The 21,915-nt window shown below is 41.9% G+C and overlaps 1 protein-coding gene across 1 annotated transcript in view; it reads left to right on the forward strand.

Moving 5' to 3' along the window:
- The window catches only part of RBFOX1 (RNA binding fox-1 homolog 1), a 2,584,986-nt gene that overhangs the window by 47,520 nt on the left and 2,515,551 nt on the right, over positions 1-21,915 (forward strand). The window contains exon 2 of the mRNA XM_044979735.1: positions 326-527. Within this exon, the coding sequence (XP_044835670.1) occupies positions 326-527 (202 nt within the window). The remainder of the gene's footprint in view (positions 1-325; positions 528-21,915) is intronic.

Consider the following 21,915-nt stretch of genomic DNA (forward strand, 5'->3'; position numbering starts at 1 on the left):
AGGAGAAATGTGCATGCAACCAGCGTAGGAGAGGTTATTGCTTTTTATTAGGGAGATGGAGGAATAGAGACGCTTGTGTGCAGTATGCTGTTGAAATGGATATTCTGTGAGAATAGTGCTGGCCAGTAACCAGCAGAGGGCGGTAGAGAAATAGAAGTGGTGTGTGTAAATCCTATAAAGGCTTTTGAAACCCTAGTTAAATGTTGAAAAGAAGAGCGAGAGCGCATCACAGAGCTCTCAGAAGCCACAGCTCCTCCAGAGAGGCAGCTTCAGCAGGCCAAATAAAGTGCTCAGCATTTTTAAAAATGTCTAATCTGTCTGGCAGCCCAGAGGATGTGGTGAAGCAGCGAGGCAGAGATGGCAAGATGAGAAGGGAGGACCTGAATGATTCCCAACCCGAGGGGAAGAGGTTGAAGCTGGGGAATGAAGGAAGAAACAGTGGGAAGGAAGGAGAAGCAGCAGAAGAAATCATGCCATGTTTGGACAGAGAAGATCCTGCGCCCCAAGCAGGTGGTGAAGGCAAAAGTGTAAGTGAGGTTGTTTTCCTGGCTCTGAGCTGGAAAGGGGGCTGGGGAAGCTGTGAGGATGCCTTAGCCAACTTCAGGGTGACAGATAATTTCAACTGGCTATCAAGTAGTGTAGGTGGAACCTGACAAAGCGTCCCGTCTCCCTGCGAGTGGAAGACAGTAACTATTTAATTTAATATCTTGGCTAGATTCCTTTAGGTGCCAGAATTTGTACTTTAGTCTGGATTTAGCATATTTGACATTATTTTTTGTAAAGGATATTCCCTGCTAACACTTGCTGTCAGCTTCCTATTACCCACTTAGGGCTGGGGAAGGGAGGTTCTTTGGATTGACTTGGGCATCTCAAGTTATCAGTCCAGGCACTTGCGTTACCTGTAGTCATTTGGGGGAATGTTGTTTTACAGCCAGGGGTGGGAAAAGAACCTCAAAGGGCATAGGGTAGTTTAAGTGACAGTACCACATTGAGAATTCGTCAGGGTGAAAAAATTCATGTTGAGGCTTTGCACAAAAACTGCAGTTAGAAAATCCCATCTTGTTAGATCTGCCCATATCAGATCTTTATATGAATCTAAGTTTTTCAGTGTTGTCTGACTGGCTATTTAGTTCAGCTGATGTGCTTGACAGCAGGTGTTTGAGACATAGCAGAAAGTGTATGCATAAAAAAAGACAGATGGATTCCCAACCAGCTTAGGCTTTTCCTCCTGTGATCAAGTCAGGCAAAGGTTTTTTGGTGGGAGGGGAGGGTTTGCATACATTGTACCTGCTTCCCTTGTGAAGGTGATTCCTATTTGAGTCACTGTCACAACTGGGAATCCAGGGCTGCTAGAGTTGGCTTGATGGAAGTTTGTTGCGGTGTTTTCATTGGAAGTGTTCTCTCCCTACTAGTGTGTTCCTCTTTGGCATTGCCTTCCTGAATTAAGATGCTCTTCCCCATCAAAAAAGGAATCAATTGACTGCTCCACATTTCAGTGTGATTTACAATCTCACTAATTTTGAAGGCAGAGTAGTTGGCCTGATTCATCCTGGTGGAGGTCTATTTCTCAAAATGCAAGAGTTTGTCGTATACAACTGGTTTTCAAAATCTAGCTACATGTGCATAATATCAGATTATACAGGTGAGATTCTCCTTATTTTATCAGGCTGTGCAACTGCACTTATGATGCATCATGGTATAAGATTGTATACTGTAATTACAGTGCATCATAAAAGCTTAATGTTGTGTTGCCAAACTGTATATTTCTCTAGTCATTTTGGTAACTAACTGAAGATGTGTAACATACTGAGATCAGTAAATTAGACAAAATCTGTGATACTCTTGGAGAAACACACAAAAAACATAAGAGGGTTATTATGAGCTCATCATGTTATAGGATAACATTAACTGAAACCTCACTAGAGTACAGCCTCTTCTGATGTGTATTTTTTGCGAATGAAACCTGTTTGCTTAGAAAATTAACACAGAAATTTTCTTTAAAGGTCCTCTTTCCCTTTTTATGGCTGAACATAAACAACCAAAACACAATGAGAAGCTTACTTTTCCCTTGAGTTTGAGTATCTTCTTTAAATTATCAGAAAGGAAAAGAGGAAACTAGTTCTGTGCTGAGCCCCTACAGGTGAAATTAATTTAGGTAATGAGCTTACTCAAACAATCTTATTGACCCTTTAAACAACCAGGGATAAATGTATGTGGGCTTTTAAACTGAAGTTGAATGAGACTTTATTTTCATGTTTAGGTAGCACTGGATTCTAATTCTACACAGGATTCTCTCATTTGTGCCTGCTTTCTTCTTGTATAATGCAGGACCCAGTCCTGCAGACGCTTAATATTGCTGTGCTCAAAGTTGCAATGCCTAACCAATTTAGGAGTCTAAATGCCATCGACTTACAATAGGATTTTGGCTTGTCTAAATTCCTCTTGAAAATATTGAAGTTCCTAAATCAGTTAGGTATTGCAATGCTGAGTGCAGCAATACTTAAATAAAATAAAGCTGGGTCTTAATACTCAGCACCATGCTTACTGTGCATAGTCATTGGGTAAAATTTTCAAAAGTGAGTTGTGCAATGTTGTAGCAATCATCCTGCTGGTCCCAGGATATTGGAGACAAGGGTGGGTGAGGTCATATCTTATATTATCATATCTGTTAACAGAAGTCAATCCAATAAAATATGACTTCACCCACCTTGTTTCTCAAAAGTGACTTAGGAGCCTAAGACTTAATGAAAGTCAGTAGGACTTGGGAGCCTACATGACTAAATGACTGTTAAAAATGGGGCTTAGTCTCTTAAGTCAGTTAGGGCTAGATTTGTAAAGGTAGTGAAGTGCCCATAAGCATTTTTGTAAACGTAACCTGTTGCTATGAAAGTAAGCACTATGCTTTCTCACAAGTATTGCTAGGATTGGGCCCATACATAGGAAGAAGTCTTGACTCCTATTTCCTGCTTTGTTATTCCTATAAGCTTCCCTTTAGCCTCCTGGAAAATTCCTATGTAAATGAATAGTCTTCTGATGCATTTTGTATGAAGCATCCTACAGAAGGTAATAGAACCTGTGTGTGTCTGCTCCAGGGCTGTATTCCACCCATCTTTTCCAGAAGGGTATGTTTAAAAATACTAAAGAAACATATTAGTGTGACGAATGGTGATTGCTCCACACCTGTTTCTTTTTCAAAGCCATTTCCTCACTAATTAAATTTTGGGCCTGATTCAAAACCCACTATCATCAGTGGGAGCCTTTCCATTGATTTCAATGGGCTTTGGATCAGAGCATCATGCTTCATTTTGATTCAAAAAGTTCTACATTTCTTTCTCCTGCCAGGATTTGTGCTGTTAAAAGCAAATTGCACTGATGCAGCAGAGAACATGTTACACTCCCTTACCAACAGTACCTCCTTTTATTTTTATATTTTAACTTGTTCAACAATTACTGCATGTGACTCTGATGTTCTTAGTTGTTTGTCATTTTTGCAGAGAGCAAGCCATGGCAAAAGACGGACTCCATCCCCTTAGGACGTATTGGAATGACTTCAGTTCAGTGTTTAGAAGAAGCTTTAATAGGCTAAGCAGTATGGGTAATCAATGCCTGCACTGGAAGAAAATTCCCTAATAGTCCATAATGACTTCTATTTTAAAGAAGTACATTAACAAAATTATAGTCTTTGACTCTTTATTGGACTGGTAGAAAAAAATCAGCACAACAAGGGTGCAATTTCTTTTTACTTATTTCATTATTGTTTGTCTGACTCAGCAGCCATTCTTTGGATTTAGAAGAAAAGACAACCTGGGTCATCAAATCTAGCTCATTGTTCTACTTGGTACGAAATCCTGTATTGTGGAAGACTGCAGAGACCATCTGTATTTTATGCTTGTGAAATGGTGAATAATGCTTGAGGGTATTTATTTGGTATTGTACGTTGAGCCACCGCTATTCAGAACTATGAGTTGGTTGCAGATGGGCAGTTTTGCTATTAGCTCTGTTGGATAAAGTTGTTTTGTGTTCACCATTAAGATAAAGCCTACATTTGGCAGTGGGCACCACATGGTGATATTTGGAATTATTCTTTCCCCCTTTTACTGGGAATAGGCATTATTTTGGGGTGTTTCAGCTAATTTTGGCTTGTTATCAAGATCCACTAGACTTTTTTTTTCTTCTGTTCTCATTTTATTTGCTTGTAATTTCTCCATAATGAACAAATTGAATAATCCCAATGGATTGTGACAAGCCTTTAAAGAGGCTTAATAGCATTGTACACATCTGTTCAAAGGTATTGGAGTAAGTTCATCTTTACTGTAATAGCATTACCTGCAATGGAATTGCAGTAAGTGTAACATCCTGAAGTTATTTTGATTACACACATCATGCATGTTTTCCTGTAGGTTTGTCTCTACCTTGTCATTGTTGAAAGGTTGCACGCAGAGTTAGATTGTTGGCTGTGTATGGCTTGCCTATCAGATGAATGTAGCAGCCCTTTGTTCTGTTAGGGTGAAATTAATCGCTGTGCAAAAAGTGATCACAAAGACTGAGCAGCCCAAGAGCCTGTGTGGGACTTAGGAGGTGTGCTACCTGGTGGATTTCTCTCTCATTGTGTTAGCTGCAACGAGATCTGTTTTGTATGAACTGATTTATTATTTGAAATCATCCATCTTTGATTAGTGACTAACTCTTCACCAAGATTATTGCTTTGACAGTGTACCATATGCACCACGATGAGTCACCTAAATTGCATTTCTGTTCCTTGAGTGAATGATTTTCCAACTCAAGATGGCCAAGTGAATACGTCTGGTGGGAATACACATGCAAATGCATATTCACACAAGTATTTACAACGCTTCTCCTTGCAGTCATCCTTGCAAACAAAAATTTGCTCATCCAGTTGTTTGCAGAAAGTGGACAAAATGCGGCATTAAGAAGTCAATGCAAATTCATGGGTTTTAGTCCAACAAATACTTTACTTTACAATAATTTATTGTAGTGGTCACCTAGCTACAAGTATCCTTCAGATACTTTCTTATCTACAGGGTCACAAGTGCAAGAGTGCAAATGAAAGCTCCTAAGTACTAGAATTTTCACAACTGCTATGTTTTTCCAGATATTGTTAGATACTTACCACAAAGCTCTCTTTATCTTCCCATCCACCCTGCCCAAGACAGTGCTGAGGTGAATGATGTGGCATGCTGGTGGGGGCGGAGGAGGGGAGGATTGGCGCACGTGTTTTGGTATCGCATCCCTACCCAACAGATTCCTTTCTGAGGAAAAATGTTTAACGTTTTCATTCATGAGTCACATGTTTGCTGATATCAGCATTTCCAGATTTTGCCTAGATATGCCAAAAACACCAGCCAAAAGACTATTTTTTCAGCATTTCTAGTCTGAGAAGGAATCTCAAGAAAGCCTGATACTCAATATTTTCAGCCTGTTTTTGCCAGAGGTTCAGCTAGCTTGACAAAGCTTGAACGACTTCTGGGTGGTTAGCTGAACAGAACCTTTTGAAGATTTCCCTTTGGTAATCTTCTATCCTCTTTCTAAGGCATTTTGTTCCCCTGTTAAACACCTATTTTATAACCACGTGAACATAACAGTAAGCACACTCCTCACATCTTTCCTACAACACTTGGACCAATCTGAACTTAAAAACTGACTTGAAAACCCCCTTCTAAAACTTAGACAAAGTTATTCTACACTTTCCAAAAATGAGAAGCTGAGAATATGGTGACTGACTCAGCTCTGTGCAAGGAAAGATACTGGGGTGGATCCTCCACTGACTTCAATGGAGCAAGGACAATTAACACCAGCTGAGGATCTGCCTTTCTTCCTGCCAGGCTCATATTTGGTTATAGCAGTTGCAAAGGAGGGAGCCATGATCTGTTGCCTTTTAGGAACTGTGTAGCTGGGGATGTCTCAGCCTTATCCCTTGCCCCCAGACATAAGCATCTTGATGGGGGAGGGATAGCTCAGTGGTTTGAGCATTGGCCTGCTAAACCCAGGGTTGTGAGTTCAATCCTTGAGGGGGCCATTTAGGGATTTAGTTGGGGATTGGTCCTGCATTGAGCAGGGGGTTGGACAAGATGATCTTCTGAGGTCCCTTCCAACCCTAATGATTCTATGATGCCATCTCTAATTGCATGATCACATGCTGGGCCTAGTTTACCACTGTGTAACTTAACAGATACAATGGAGAGTCACAGAGCTGTTAAATTTTCTTGCTGCATTTTACATTAACTTTTTTGGGAGTGTGGGAAAGAGGATCATTGGAAAAACTGGAAAACTGAGGTTTGTTTTTTTTTCATTCTTCATGAAACATGCGCGCGCACACACCTGCACCAGGGCCAGCTCCAGGCACCAGCGCAGCAAGCAGGTGCTTGGGGCGGCCACAGCGAAGGGGCAGCACGTCTGGCTCTTCAGCAGCAATTGGGCAGCGAGTCCCCAGTCTCTCTAGGAGGGAAGAACCGGCCACTCAATTGCTGCCGAAAAATGGAAGAAAGCGGCAGCAGTAGAGGTGCTGCCAATCATGGCTTTTATTTTTTTTTCTGCTGCTTGGGGCAGCAAAAACGCTGGAGCTGGCCCTGCCTGCACATACTCTTTCCCAAACAATAGCTGGCAACATCTGTCTTTGTCAGTCCAAAACTCCTGGGTGGGTTGACAATCTCTTTTGTCCTACATGAGGGGGCTTGTGATGAACTTACCCTGACACGCACTCTGAGGTTTGTGATCAGTGCAATCACCAGCACCTCTCAGCATAACAATATATTCATTTTGAATGCAACCTTGTGAACCATAAACTCTACTTACACAACGTACTGCATGTTAGAGAGAGAGCCAGTTCTCAGCTAATGTCAAATTGTCATATGTCTGTAGCAAGTCCATCAAGCTGCAACAAGTTTACATTGGCTGAAAATCTGCCCCTATGGATGTGATCCAAAGCCTGTTTTAATCAGTGGGTGTCTGTCCCTGGACGTAAGTGAGCTTTGGATCAGGCCTGAAGTGTACAATGCAGGTAGGGCTGGCTCCAGGCACCAGCGAAGGAAGCAGGTGCCTGGGGCAGCCAATAGAAAGGGGCGGCACTCCGTCCGTTGTTGGGGCGGCATGTCTGGGTCTTCGGTGGCAATTCGGCAGCAGCTCAATCATTTTGTTTTTTTTCTTTGCCACTTGGGGTGGCAAAAAAGCAGAAGCCAGCCTTGAATGCAGAGTAACAGTGCAAACTGGTTGGCAAAGATAATCCCCTTCACTTGTCAGCGAAGTTAGCAGTCTCCTAAATTACAGATTTGTGCTACAAAACTGAAGGCTCTGACCAGTGGGAGAGGTGGTGTATATCTGTGCTGTCCCAAGAGGAATTGTTTCTTTGAGTATCACCATTCTGCCCCCTTGCTCCTGTGCAGGGGAAATAACTGATTTAACCCCTCTTTGGGTTTTAGCACACTTCCCACACCTTCCCCCTCCTGCTGCCTGGTAGGGGAGTTGGTGTAAAGGCTCAGTCCACTTCCTGTCCTCTTCACACCCATTTACTTGAATATCATGTATGCAGACCCTGCTCTCCCTCACACTTAGGTATAGCCCCAATCTGGGGGAGTCCTATGCAGTGGGTGGACAAGTGTAGGAGGGCCTTATTCCCATACATGGTTGCATAGGACGTAACTGAGTGTTACATTTGTAGCTGGTTTCTCTTGTCAGGTGCAGCTGAAGGAAGCCGATTCAAAAGAAACTGCTCACTGCATGGGTGCTGACAAAATTATTAGAAGAGAGCTCATCATACAAGAAGTCTATCAGTAGGCGAGGAAGGATGCTTTAGTGGTTACAGTACTAGCCTGGGGCTTGGAATATCTGAGTTCAATTCCTGGCTCTGTCACTGACTTCCTGTGTGACCTTAGTCATAGAATCATAGAATCTCAGGGTTGGAAGGGACCTCAGGAGGTCATCTAGTCCAACCCCCTGCTCAAAGCAGGACCAAACCCAACTAAATCATCCCAGCCAGGGCTTTGTCAAGCCTGACCTTAAAAACCTCTAGGGAAGGAGATTCCACCACCTCCCTAGGTAACCCATTCCTGTGCTTCACCACCCTACCAGTGAAAAAGTTTTTCCTAATGTCCAACCTAAACCTCCCCAAGTCAAATCACTTAGGCTGGCTGTGCTTCAGTTCCCCATCTGTAAAACTGGGGTAACGGCACTTCCTTACCTCCCAGGGGAATGGTGCAGATAAACACATTAGGTTAGGAGATGCTCAGATACTATGGTAACTGCAGGGGAGAGGTATATAAATAACAGGGGTTTCAAAGCTTTGTCTTGGGCCAGCCGGGTGCACGGCAGTGAAGGATAGATCCAAGAAAGGATTTGTCCATTTATTATTTGTATTGCCATAGTACCTAGAGACCCCCGACAAGCTTGAGGTCCCATTGTGCTAAGTGCTGTACTGACACTTGAGTTGCCAGCATCCCCTCACTAGTGCCCCCAACCCCTGTTGACCTGAGGACTTGGGATCAAGCCCTGAATCTGACTGTGCTATTTTAACTATGCAAAAAACCTTTAGTCTGAGAAATGAATTGATGCCACATAAGTACCTGCGATAGATGGTAAAGATATGGTGGGCCATTAAACTATGAAAATAGTGTTTGTATGGACAAATGAAATAAACATACAAGATGATACATGTGTATCCCAGGTGATAGGAGAAATTGTTTGTGGTCCAATAATTCAAGACTGCTTTATGACACGCGTGCAGCAAAGGTCATTTAAGGCTGTGCAGTCAGTGTTAAACTTTGGCAATTTAAGACTTTTGAGAGCCTATCCATACAACTCTGATGTGGTGTTAATGCAGCTTCGTCATACAGAATAGGTTTAGTTTAGAAACTGTTATTCAGTTTAGTTATTAGAATATATATTTTTGGAAGTGCCCTGAATTGTTTGTGAATATTCTTTTGAGAAGGCATTGCAGTGGTTAAAGATGGGAAGGATCTTAATAAATCAGCCAGACCATCTCCTAGTTAATGAAGGATGGTTCCCTATAAGTACGTTTTCCTGTATGTTGTCTAGTCTGATTTTAAAAATACCAAAAGACGGGGCTTTCACTACTTCCCTTGGGAGGTTGCTCCACAGTCTAATAAATCTTGCTGTCCTATTTTACATTTTGCAGTGCCATTTATTCTGAAGCTAAGGTACAACAGCCAGACAAAAAGAATTTGAAACAACTCAGCTTTTGTGCTAAAATTCTTACAGATGTATCCATATTTCTCCAGGCTCTCACCTGCCATGCAAAACTCAAATAAGTTTACTTCTGACATTTTTCCACTCTATCCGTACTGGCAGTTACAGGCCAAGGTGATAAGTGTCTGCAAATACCATTGATGGCAAGATCAGAGTGGGGGACAAAAAGACAAACTAGTCACATTTGCTTAAATTAGAATTCTATGGCACTGAGAGAAACCTGCTTGTCTTGTCTAGCTAGAAACTTCACCTGGGCTTCTTTGGTAGACCTCACTGAGACTTAAAAAGCCAGTAGACTTATGGGCATTTAAAGAGTGATTTTGTTTTTCTCCACAGGCATATTAGAATTTTTTTACTAGTCCTGCTCCACTGACAAAGATAGCTAAGTTTACAAACTTAGCAGGCTTAACTGACTTTGAAATGTACTTTTATAAAGGACTATTATGAGCAACTGAGGGGCCCTTTGTAGAGCTTACATGCTCCTCAGAAGAGAGCTGCCAGTTTACAAGATATGTTGAATAGATCTAGGTCCTTGTTTTTTAAAAAAGAAATGACTGAAGTGAAATACAGGAACTCGTTACCAGAATGTACCATTAAGGTGACGTATCAAGTGCACAAGACAGGTAACCTCAGAAGTTAAGGTTGCTCCTTGAATATTAACTGAGTCATCATGCAGGACAATTTAAAGGACATTGTAGTAATACAAAAGGCTGATGGGAAGGAGAAAGAAGGTTGCCATCTACACCAGACATCTATGCAGTGAAGTCACAGGGAAATCCTAGGACCAGCCAGAAATTTCGAGATGGTCACACAAATTGTAAAGTATGAAGGCCTCAGAGAAAACAGTGCAGGAGATCATCTCTCAAGGTAATGTTCCAAATAGAAAGGAAATCAGCCAAAGCAAATTTTAAGTCCCTGAAAAGCACCTTCAGAGAAGGAGCAAAAAATCTTTATAAAACAAAGGACAACGCAGTGAGAAGAGATGAGAGGAAATATATGGATAACATCACCAAAAAAACTGGAACATTTTATCAGCTCAACAATGTTCTAACTGGCAAGCTTACACTAGTCAGAGGGCCAGTTAAGGTTAAACAAACAAGGGAAGACCTTAATGGGGGGGGAGAGGGAAATCCCCAGAGAGTAATGGGCATTCTGTCACCTCTACTGTTTGGCATTGCCATTGACTTCATTCTGAGAAAAAGTGTATTGTATGGCGTAACAGTACACTGGATCTAGATTTTGCTGATGACATAGCTCAACCAACCTGCAAGTAAAGATTGAAAGAAGGCAACATTAACAGTCAATTTATGAGGGGGAAAAAACTCAAATCTAATGACAACCTCAGCAACTCCCAGCTCAAGCATTACATAGTAGGCAAAGGAAGACAAGAGGTGAGTCAATTGACATACCTTGTCAGTTATGTACAAGCCAATGGGGATGTCTAGAAGGAAAAGTTTAAGCTGGTAAGTGCAGCTGCCCCAAGATTTGGTTATTGAAAATCTACAATTTACAGACCAAACTATGACTCTTAAATGGAAATGTTATTTCCGCCTTAACATATGGATGTGAACGCTGGAAATCAACCAAAGATAGACACTAAATGCCTCAAAGCAAATGCCTCACCATAGATGCCGGAACTAGAGGTACTGGGGGTACTGCTGCACCCCTGGCTTGAAGTGGCTTCCATCATATACAGGGTTTACAGCTGGGTTCAGTGGATCTCAGTACCCTGTGCCTCAGATATTAAATGGAATGAATTTCTGATGCATCTTTACATTTGCGTTCAACAATTCTTTACCTCCAAAGTTATCCAGAAGAAAAGATGGAAATATCTGGGACGTGTGCTATGAATGAAGCCAGAACAAGTGCAGTGACAGGCATGTCGTTGTGCAGCACAAGGAACAGGCAAAAGGGGTTGATGGAAAGAATCCCTCCATTGAATAGTACTTAGGCCTGGTCTGTGCTAGAAAATTAGGTGGGTTTTACTATGTTGGTAGGGGTGTGAAATGCACACCTCTGAGCAGTATTGTTAAGCCAACTTAAATCATCATGTAGACAGCGTCAGGTCGATGGAAGAATTCTTCCGTCAGCCTAGCTACTGCCTCTTGTGGAGGTGGATTACCTACAGCAAAGGGAGAAATTCTCCTGTTGGCATAGGTAATGTCTACACTGAAGTGCTACAGTAGCACAATGCTGTGGTAGCATTTTAAGAATAGACATACCCTTAAATGTTCTAGCAGAGAATTTTGGTGGTTGTTGCATCAAGCCCCCGCGAAACACGGCACACCATATGATATGCACCAAGGAAACATCCATATCTTTATGGAAAAGTGCTTTGGAAATTAGTATCATTCCTTTAGGCTTATATGACGTGTCCTATAGGATTCAATTGAAAATGCATAACTACTTTAGGCTTGTGTGAAATTGGAGAAAATATTTAGTGAGGTTTTCAGCAATTTCACAAGCATGTAAATAGACAAAATTAAACGTCACAAACACACAGCAATTTTACTGCTGGAACATTCAAAAATTCACATTTTAGCAAAAATGTTTGCAAGCAATTTGCAAAAACTGGACTGATTTCGAGTTCTCAGTGTACTCTGAAACTGCAGAAGATAGTACAACTGAAGGGCAAGAGAAAGAAAAGAGAATTATCAGCAGTTGGTCAGGAGGCAGGTAGAGGACAGTGCACAATAAAACTCATAACCACTCATCAAGTCACAGCTGCCTTATTTTCACAAGGTTTTTTCATTGCTTTCCCTTTCTTGCAGTGCTGTCCAGGGATCGAGTACCTAAGGAATCTACTGTCTATGCCACATACATAACGAAGACTTGCATGCTAAATTAATGTTTTCATGTAATAAGCTGTACCTCTGCCTGGTTGGCAGGCCATGAGAACAGTGTAGCATATTTAAAAGGAAGTATTTTATCTGCCAGTCTTTAAGGGCCTGATCCAAAAGCTATTGAAGTCAATGAGAGTCTTTCCAGTCACTCAGTGGGCAGGGGCGGCTCTAGCAATTTCGCCGCCCACGCACGGCGGCACGCTGCAGGGGGCGCTCTGGCGGTTGCCGGTCCCGCGGCTCCGGTGGACCTCCCGCAGGCGTGCCTGCGGATGCTCCACTGGAGCCACGGGACCAGCGGACCCTCCACAGGCACGCCTGCGGGAGGTCCACCGGAGCCGTCTGCCGCCCTCCTGGCGACCGGCGGAGCCCCCCTGCGGCATGCCGCCCAAAGCACGCACTTGGCGTACTGGGGCCTGGAGCTGGCCCTGTCAGTGGGCATTGTATTAAGCTTCAAGGCTTCATGTGAGGATGGCTTTGGCATTGTAGGACTATGTTTATGGGCTGAAAGACTTCCCTGCTAAACTGAAAGGGTAAAGTCCTAGACACTTAGGGCCAGATTTTTTAAAGGTACTTAGACACTTAGTGGGATTTTCAAAAGAATGTAGGTGCCTAAAACTCATTGGATATTACATATTAGATACCTTGATGCTTTTGAAAATCCCACTTGGTGCCTAAATACTGTTGCCCCTTTTCAATCCAAACAGCTGGTCAGACTTCAGGGCCTTGGTGATGTTCCAGTTGGAAGTGGAAATTAATAGTCTGGTATTCTTTGTTGCAATCTTTTTTATGTAAAAGGAATGTAGCAAGTCCTACTTCTCTGAATGCAGGAGGGACCAAGAACAAAAGGAACTGTTTCTTAGCGCCCAATGTCTTTATTCATCAGAGACCCCAAAGCGATCTCTAGCTTTTTCCAGGATCACACTATGCTAGTAAGCTACTGCTTGGCTTTCTTGCTTTTTTCCTCTGCTGCTCCCTCTCTTGTCCTGTGCTCAGTTTTTCTCTCCCCCTCCCACACCATGTCACAATAACCAGTGGAACTCTGTGCCCACCTGATTCTAGTTTCTGGGCAGATTTCAGTAGACCTTGTTTTAGGTGTGGCCCCTTAAGAGGTTCTGCCCTGTTCATACATCAGGTTGAATGAGGTTTTAGCTCTATCAACAACGAGGTTTCACCCAATCATAACAATATCTCTAAAAACCTGGCCCCTAATGCCTACTGGGTGGTCCCGAAGTGGAGGAGGTTGACTGTGGACATAAGGAAAGAATGTTTGGGGGGTGTGTTTTTTTTGTTTTTGGTCGGTTGAAAAAAATAGCATTAACATTTAAAGTAACTTTTAAAATTGTTGCCACAGTTGTGCTTTTTCAATAATAGTGCTGTTTGTGTATGGACTTGGAGTTGATGTTCTCTCTTGGAGGTGCCATAGAAATCAAGTGTGTTTTAATATGTAAGGTATGGCCACTACACAGACTGCATCTTGGTGCCACAAAATATTGAGAAGATGTATAAATGTAGGCTAAGAAACCCAGGGGAGTTATGCGTCCAAATCCAACATGTCTGCATAGAAGAGAAACATCTAATTCAAAGACCCTTCATGCTGCATTTCCCCTGTAGTTCCATGAACATATTTTCAGTTGATATTAGATCTAAGGAAGGGTCCAATGTTTGCCATTTGATCCATGCAACTGCTTTTTAGCTCACAGTGATGTATCCAAAAACCATGTAGTCCATGGACTACAGCCTAGCTATCTTGAAGTTAGCATTTTATATGCTATCAGATCTACTCTTTTTGACAGCCATTAAATGCACTTAAATGGCATTGCAGGGAGTGTTTGTTGCTATAATTGGTCTTCAGAAAAAGCAGACCAGGAAAATAGCCCATTTTCTATTTAGACGTTGTGTGAACTTCCAAAACCTGATAGGAAAGGACCTTTTGGCCTTTGAAAGCTTGTATATTATAAATTGTTGGCCTAATAAAAGGCATCACTATCTCTGCTATACCCTGCCTACTGAACTGGCAGTAGATTTTGACAACACGGTAAATGGTCCGTTCAGCAGTGCTGATGCACTGCAATGTCATTTAACTGCAAATACCTTAGAGGCACTTCCAAAAGGATTTCATGGCCGGTTTCCTTCATATCCGTTTCCAAACATTTATGAAAATTGCCGTCTTCAATAACCGTTTCCAAAAGACAGCAGATGAGCTAGACAAAACTGCAAACGTTATGCAGATGGTTATGAATCATTTTCTGGCTCACTGCAAGTATTTGCAAATGGACTGGAGATAGAATGGAATACTTTGCAATACATGAATATATCCAGACACAATTTTGTCAGTGTCCTTTTTGATACTGACTGATCTATCAGAAAGGTAGGTTTAAAGATTGGAGTTACAGTTTTGTTAAAGTGCTGGGAAATTAACAGGTCACATATCAAATCTTATTTTTTCCTTAGAAATGTAATATCTGGAACAATAAAATGAACCAACATAAAATATTGGTTACAAATACCCATTGCCCTTTTATAGAATGTAGCAAACCATATTCAACTGGAGAAGAGAGCTTTTAGCTTCAAGGAGGCTAGTTCAGAGGGATGTATAGAATGACAAGGATGCCAACACTACGCATGAGGCTTTCATTGACTTCCATGTGAGTTTGGATCAGGCCCTTAATGAATAATCCTGTATCAATAGCTTTGTATCTGGCTATTGGCTTCACAATGGGAATGGCAGTATAGTAATAGGCAAGATGCGTATCTATGCCTTCCACCCACGAATCTCTGCTTTCTTCAGGAAGTTATTGAACAGAAATGGCAGAGGCTCAGCTCTGGTATCTCGGATAGTCAGTGGATGCTTTTGTAAATTTTGACCTAAGTGCTTACTCCAGGTGACGCATGTAGTCAATGGCAGAGCTAGAAATACATCCCCTATCTCTTCTGAATACTAGTCCTGTAGCTTCATGAAAAGCTCTCTTTGCCCTCAGTAGGTAATATCTCTCCATTTGCAGAGGGAAAGAGCCTGATGTATATCATTTTTTCTCTTCAGTCCCCAGGAGAAAACTGCTTGCTTTATTAAGAGAATGACCTTAATCTAATGTACCTGGTTAGATGGGAAAACTGACATCTCCCTGATAAGTACATAACTGAATCACAGTATGAAATCCAGTACAGGTGCCTAAATGTACACCTTTAACCCTGTCTCTTGCAGCCTTTATGCTCCTCAAATGTAAAATAGTAACATTTTTTAGGATGACAGAGCCACCCTTGGGGGTTGGAAACAGCTTTAAAAAGTACTGATATAGGAATGTGATTCAAAACAAACAAATCCTAATTAAATTGAACGCGTTGGTGCACTTGGAACAGAGGCTAATGGCATCTGAAAAAAAACAGCCAAACAAAAAACCTAGCTGCAGGAAGTATTTTTCTAAATGGATTTATTTTAGTCTCAGAAAAAGCTACTTTAGAAACAAGGGAAATAGATGACCTTGTATTTTTAACATGTCTTTAATTGGGATGGCAAGGTGGCTCAGGACAAATAATCCTATCGGATAGATCCTTTGGGCTAAATGTTCAAAGTGTTTGAAAGCAAACCTTGCTAACAAATAATGGGGATTTGTGTGAGCACCTCTTCAGATAGCCATGCTCTGTTGGGAAGAGTAGTTTCTGTCTGAGCCCCTGGCTGGGTCACAGGTAGTTTTTGTGGTGCCTTATTGATTGTGAGTGCGTTGATTTCTTGCTAGAAGGAGCTAACACAAGTGAACGTGCCATAGTTAACAGAAAGCACCAGGCTGGGTTATTGTCAGTGTCAGCTAAAGAATGCCATGGTTTAGCTGTTTACTTCGGTAGCCAGAAACAATCTCTCAAGGCTACAAGAAGCCAAAAGCAGGGCTTGAATCTTGAGTACACCATGGAAACATGGGAGTGTTTTAGGTTGCAAGAAGAGGTTTATCCAATGAGCTCAGATGCAATTAGAGAATTCACTGTTTGATAAGCTGCCTAGGAGGAAAACAGGGGTAAGTAAGGCAGAATGGAAGGCTACTCACCTTTGTATATGCTGAAGGTGCTTTCACTTTCTGCGCTGCAGAGAAACCCTGGCAAATGGATTTTTAAGAGTGTGGAGTAATCAGCTGCTTGGCTGAGTAGCTCTTGTATTGTTTATATCAAGTGAAATTATTTTGCCTCGTGATACTCTGTCTAGCTTATGGATAAAAGTAACATCTTATATAATGCATTCCCAAATACTCAGAGCCCCACTGATTAGAAGCTTTTTTCCTAATAAATTATGAAGGTGTCTCCCTGCTCTCTTGACATTTAGTGTTGTCAAAGCAGGGCAGGTATTTGGGATTTTAGTGCACCATAACAAAAAGTTACTGACAGTCATTAAAAGCTCATGTTAAACTAAGCTTTTGTGGCACTTTGGAAAGAATAAGGTTTTTTCCTAGTGGGACAGTGCTATTTTGTGACATGTAATCAAGGTTGCAGCGAATATAATTAATACAGTGTCCATGACTTCTATTATATCCTTCAGCAGCTATCTCATGCTTTAATAGTTAAAACCAGTGGTTCTCAATTGTGGGTCGGGACCCCAAAGTGGGTTGCAACCCCATTTTAATGGGGTCACCAGGGCTGGCTTAAACTTTCTGGGGCCCAGGGCCGAACCCAAAGCCCAAGGGCTTAAGCCCTGGGTGGCGGGGATCAGGTTACAGGCCCCCTGCCTGGGGCTGAAGCCCTTGGGCTTTGGCCCCTCCACCTGGGGCAGTGGGGCTCAAGCAGGCTCAGGCTTCATTTCTTTCCCCTCCCTTCGGGGTCATGTAGTAATTTTTGTTCTCAGAAGTTGGCCACAGTGCAATGAAGTTTGAGAACCCCTGGTTAAAACTATCCACCAATGGGGGGAGGGGGGAAAGGTGGTACTAGATACAATCATAGTGCAATGTAATATGTCGGTATAGCAACCCACACAGTTGTATATTCTTCCCCACCCTAAGAGAGGTTCCCATTTCAATTTTATGTACACTGACTCTGCAATGTGCTTAGTGATGCTTTAGCTGAAGGACACAATATAAAAGTAAATTGCGTTGTGTTGTACTTGGAGTTCAGTACACTGTAATAGATAAGACATTACTCTTAGCGTAGTTTGTTTTTTCTCATAATAAAGGAGGGGGGAATAAAATAACTGGAGTCACCTTAACCTATTGACATTATAAAAAAAATTAATATTGGCAGAGAGAATACAGCGTGTTATGATACCCCTTTGCCTTTGTGGGCACTGAAGAAGTGAAGCTTATTACAGGGAATGTCAAAAACGAAAGCAGTAGTCTGATATTTCACGTTTAGGAGAGGCTCCCAAATGGCTTCCAAGTCAAATTTAAGATACTGGTTTTCACCTACCAAGCCCCTAAACAGCTTAGAATAGCCCTGCTAGAGAGACCACCTCTCCCTTCATACCATACTGTTGCAATTTGTGTCAATGGAGGCTCCCGAGTCTGTTCTCTTAATTTGTCGGAAGGGGAACTGCTGACTGGAGATTATCCATGAGGATCCTGCAGGCCTGAAATAGCTCCAAATGCCTTGATTTTCCAAGCGTGTTATAAGCTAATGTACTTTTGCAGGCTTTTGGGAGCAGAATGCCTAAGCTGGAGGAAAGGGGGAATTTAGTGTATTAGTTAATGGCTGTTGCAGGTGTGCTTTTGTTGACACAAAACTGATATATTTGCTGGAGTTAGCGTTTTTGTTATAGTAATGATGACTGAGTTTTTTTTCAGAACAGAATCAGGGCTCTCCTAGCCTGAGAGAGACTTCTTGATGCAAAGAAACAATTTTTTTTTTATCTCCATCGGGATCATTAGAACAATCCTAGAATTAGGACCTCTTAGCAAACAAACAATTGTGTTCAAATTGGTTTTCTATTCTGACAGACCTTCATCTAGCAGCTCAGGAAAATTTTCCAGAACAGTGTGTCAAGGAATGCTCTTGGAAAATATTTTACAAAAATTGGCCAGCACTATGGGTCTGATCCAAAGCCCAATGGAAATGATATCAATTGGCTTTGGATCATTCGTTGTATGAGCAAAACGAACTGTACTTGCCTATGTTACTTCCTCCTTGGCCAAATTCTGGTACCTTTTTACTTATGTGATAGCGCCGTTGTGATATGAACAAAACTAACTGCGGGATAAGTCAGGGCAGCAGAACTGGGCCCTTGGCGATGACAACCTCACTTGAACATTTCCCTGTAGTTACTTAAATAGATCACTAGATGGCAGGTGACAAATGCACAATACACAGTTTAAAAAAAAAAAAAAAAGCAAAAAGCTTCCCTTGGGTCTGATTCTGGTCTCCTTGGCTGGTGAGATTCCATTTACTTCAATGGATTTACTGCCTTCTTACATAGGTGTAATTCAGATCAGAGTCTGGTGCCTCAGTATGAGGGAAACTTTAACTCTCATTAACAACCAGGGCTGGCTCTATGCACCAGCCCAGCAAGCAGCTGCTTGGGTCGGCAAGTCCGGGTGTTTGGTGGCAATCCGGCGGTGGGTCCCTCACTCTCTCTCAGAGCGAAGGACCAGCCGCTGAATTGCTGCCAAAGACCGAAGCGGCTGCGGTAGAGCTGATTGCAATCGCGGCTTTTTATTTTTTATTTTTGCTGCTTAGGGCAGCAAAAACCCTGGAGCTGGCCCTGTTAACAACTATGGAGAATTGCAGAGTATTGCTGTCTCCAGTAAACATTGGAGACATGTTACCTTAATATTACTTTGAAGTAACTGCCAAAATCCATTAAATATTTGTCCAGAAGAGAGGAATACACTGTCCTGTCCCGCAGAGTAGAAGTTTTTGAGGTGTATGTGAAAGGATTTGTGTGAGTCTTCCCTCACAGTTACTGGACCATCTCTCTCTACCCTGAGATAGTGTGTATTGTGTCATCGTAACCCCCAGTGTCTATGAAGAAGACACTCTTATTTCAAATGTTCGTGGCTTGCAAAAGTCTTTTATTTTTTTCTAATATTTGAGCAAGAAAAGTTAATATTGGGACGTCTGTAGTCCTAGGCCTGATTCTTTGATAAAACAAAGAGGAATGGAGCCATGTGAGGTGCAGATAGAAACACACTTAAGTAGGTCCAGGGTTCACCAACTCTTCTACTGGACGGACTGCTGCAAAAAAAAAAAATTCTCATGGACTGCTTCATAATCCCTATCCCATTGCTGCTTTGTGCAATCTGCTAAGAAGCGCAGTGCACACCACTGTTATTCCAGGGAATATAACTAATCCATCATCCAGTCAATCCAGCAGCATACACAGAATTGTCCCCCGTCAAGCTGTTTGGAGTGGCTCAGGAACATGATGCTAACCTCAGGGCAGACTGCTAAGAAGCAGAGCACAAAACCCAAATTGGCTTTGAGTTCTATACTTTGAATTCACCAACCAAGTATCAATTGTAAACTCCTCAGGCACTATAACAGCCTCACCATACAGTCACAGACAGTCCCCTTGGGTACTCTGGTCTCTCTTGCCACCAAGTAAGCCTACCTTTGTGATAGATGGTCCCTTACACCAAAAATCACAATAATATTCCAGTTACTTCCAGTCCCAAAGGACTGGTCACTTACCCCAGGTCAATGGCACTCTGGATCTGGCACAAAATAAAACACTAGTAGCCCATCTTATAAAAAACAATCTAAATCTCAAGTTGTATTAGCTAAGAAAAAGAAATGAGTTGTTTACAAGGTGAAAGCAAGTATGTGTGTGTGTACACACACACTTGCAATCCTAGGTACCAAAAGGTGACAGAAGCTGTTGTAATATAGAAGTTCTATATGACCTTTAGGGCTAACCCAGGCTAAGCAGTTGGGGATTCCTTGCTTATGCTTAGAAATCTTGGCCTTCCAATGTCCAAGCAGCATAGAGATACAGCTTCTTGTTTGGGGGGAAGATAGGGTGACCAGATAGCAAATGTGAAAAATCAGGATGTGGATGGGGGGGGGGGGGTAACAGGAGCCTATATAAGAGAGACCTAAAAATCAGGACTGTCCCTATAAAATCAGGACATCTGGTCACCCTAGGGGAAGAGAATACAAATCCCTGAGTTCAAGATGATGGGATGAGTTGACGTGCCTCTCTCCTCTTGTGGGAGGTGAGGCAAGCAATGCAATTCACAAAGTCTTTGTTCTTTGATGTTTCGCAATGGCTTGTGTGGTTTCAATGAGCCGCCGTGGTGGGGAGGGCCTAACACCTTCTGTAGGAAGCTAATATTTGACATTATTTAACACTGCTTTCCTGTTTGACTTACACAATTACAGAGGTTTACAATGCAAAGACTTATTACCTTGTAACATGGAGTGCAGATGTTATAGGTGAGATGATGCAGCATTCTAGAAGTGCTCCATGTATTAAAGTCTAAACACATTCTTATAAACTTAACATCTATTTTAACAATACTAACACACAAGTAAGCCAGTCTGGTTTCAGCTATGTATCTGTCATCATACAACTGAGGCCTAGGGGCCTTGTCTAGCACCTGGTTTGCTACAGTCAAATCCCCCTACAGAATGTTTTCTAGTCCTTTGTCCACTTTGATTTTAAATATTCCAAACAATGAGGCTTCCACTCCTTGCCTTGGGAGGCTATTCTGCAGTTAAATCACTTCACCACATTAGGAATCCTAAATAATTCCTTTTGCTTATTATTCTTACAGGCTTCTCTGTTATCTTCCTATGTATCATCCAAAGTATTACTAACACGAACTTCATTCCTCTACATTCATAAAGCATACAGTTTGCAGGCAGGGAATTTGCAGGTCCCTTGGTGTAACAAAATACAGCAATAGAGTGGTTTAACACAATATCATTGATTGTAAAGCTGTAGTCAACTGAGTAATTTTTCAGTTATAATGGGAGTTAGTTGCTAAAGGTTATTTAAGATTTTGCACGTCAGTGAGAAGTGGCAGGAGAGGACATGTCAGTTACCTTGCCAGTGGCAGATAGTAATGTGAAATACCTAATGCTAGTTCCTGTGGAAGAGAAATGTACCACTTGAAAGGTGTATGAATGCCAAGTTGAACACAAATCTAGTAAGAAGGTCTCTTTTGCTTATAGATGAGATAGATATAGCAAAGGAAGTAAGACTTTGTGGCCAGTGGACTAGTTGTCTGAAGAAATTCTCAGGGTTCACCCTCTGAATAATACTACTTGAGTTACTGGAAACACAACCCCCTCAACCCACTGTATTTAAATATGCAGAGCTATATAAATGCCTGTGCCATGACGATTCTGACTTTCTCATATAAAGCTAGTGGGCTCCTTCTAGGGTTTTTTCCTAATTGAATGGTAACATAGGACCCTATATTTCAGCTAGATTCCGATACAGTGGTAGCCACTAAAAGCCCAGCTTTTACCTAGAGTGAAGTCTGAGATCTCAGTTATTTCCTATTCCATCTCATATTCCAATGTGTCATAATGACAGGTAAATGTTGACTGTAATGGTGATCACAATAATTAACGTTCATTTGTATTACAGTTGAGTCTAGATGCTCACACAAAGATCAGGGCCTCATTGTGCTTGGCATTGCACAAACACACAATATGAGGCAATCCCTGCCTTGAGGAGCTTATAGACTTAATCAAGGGGAAACAGAGGCTTAGAGATGTGAAGTGACTTACCCTACGTCACACAGGTGGTCACTGGTTAAGGCAGGAATAGAGCCTAGGTCTCCTGAGTTCTAGCACTTCGCACTTGACTGACCTGCTTCTCAGTACTAAGAGATGATGGGTAATATAGAACAGCTTTTTAATGGTCTACATTTATTGTTAATGGATCTAAATATGACTGACTTTTGCAACTCTCTCTATTTTCTGGTGTATTGGT

This window comes from Mauremys mutica, chromosome 11, assembly GCF_020497125.1.
Source record: "Mauremys mutica isolate MM-2020 ecotype Southern chromosome 11, ASM2049712v1, whole genome shotgun sequence".
NCBI lineage: Eukaryota > Metazoa > Chordata > Testudines > Geoemydidae > Mauremys > Mauremys mutica.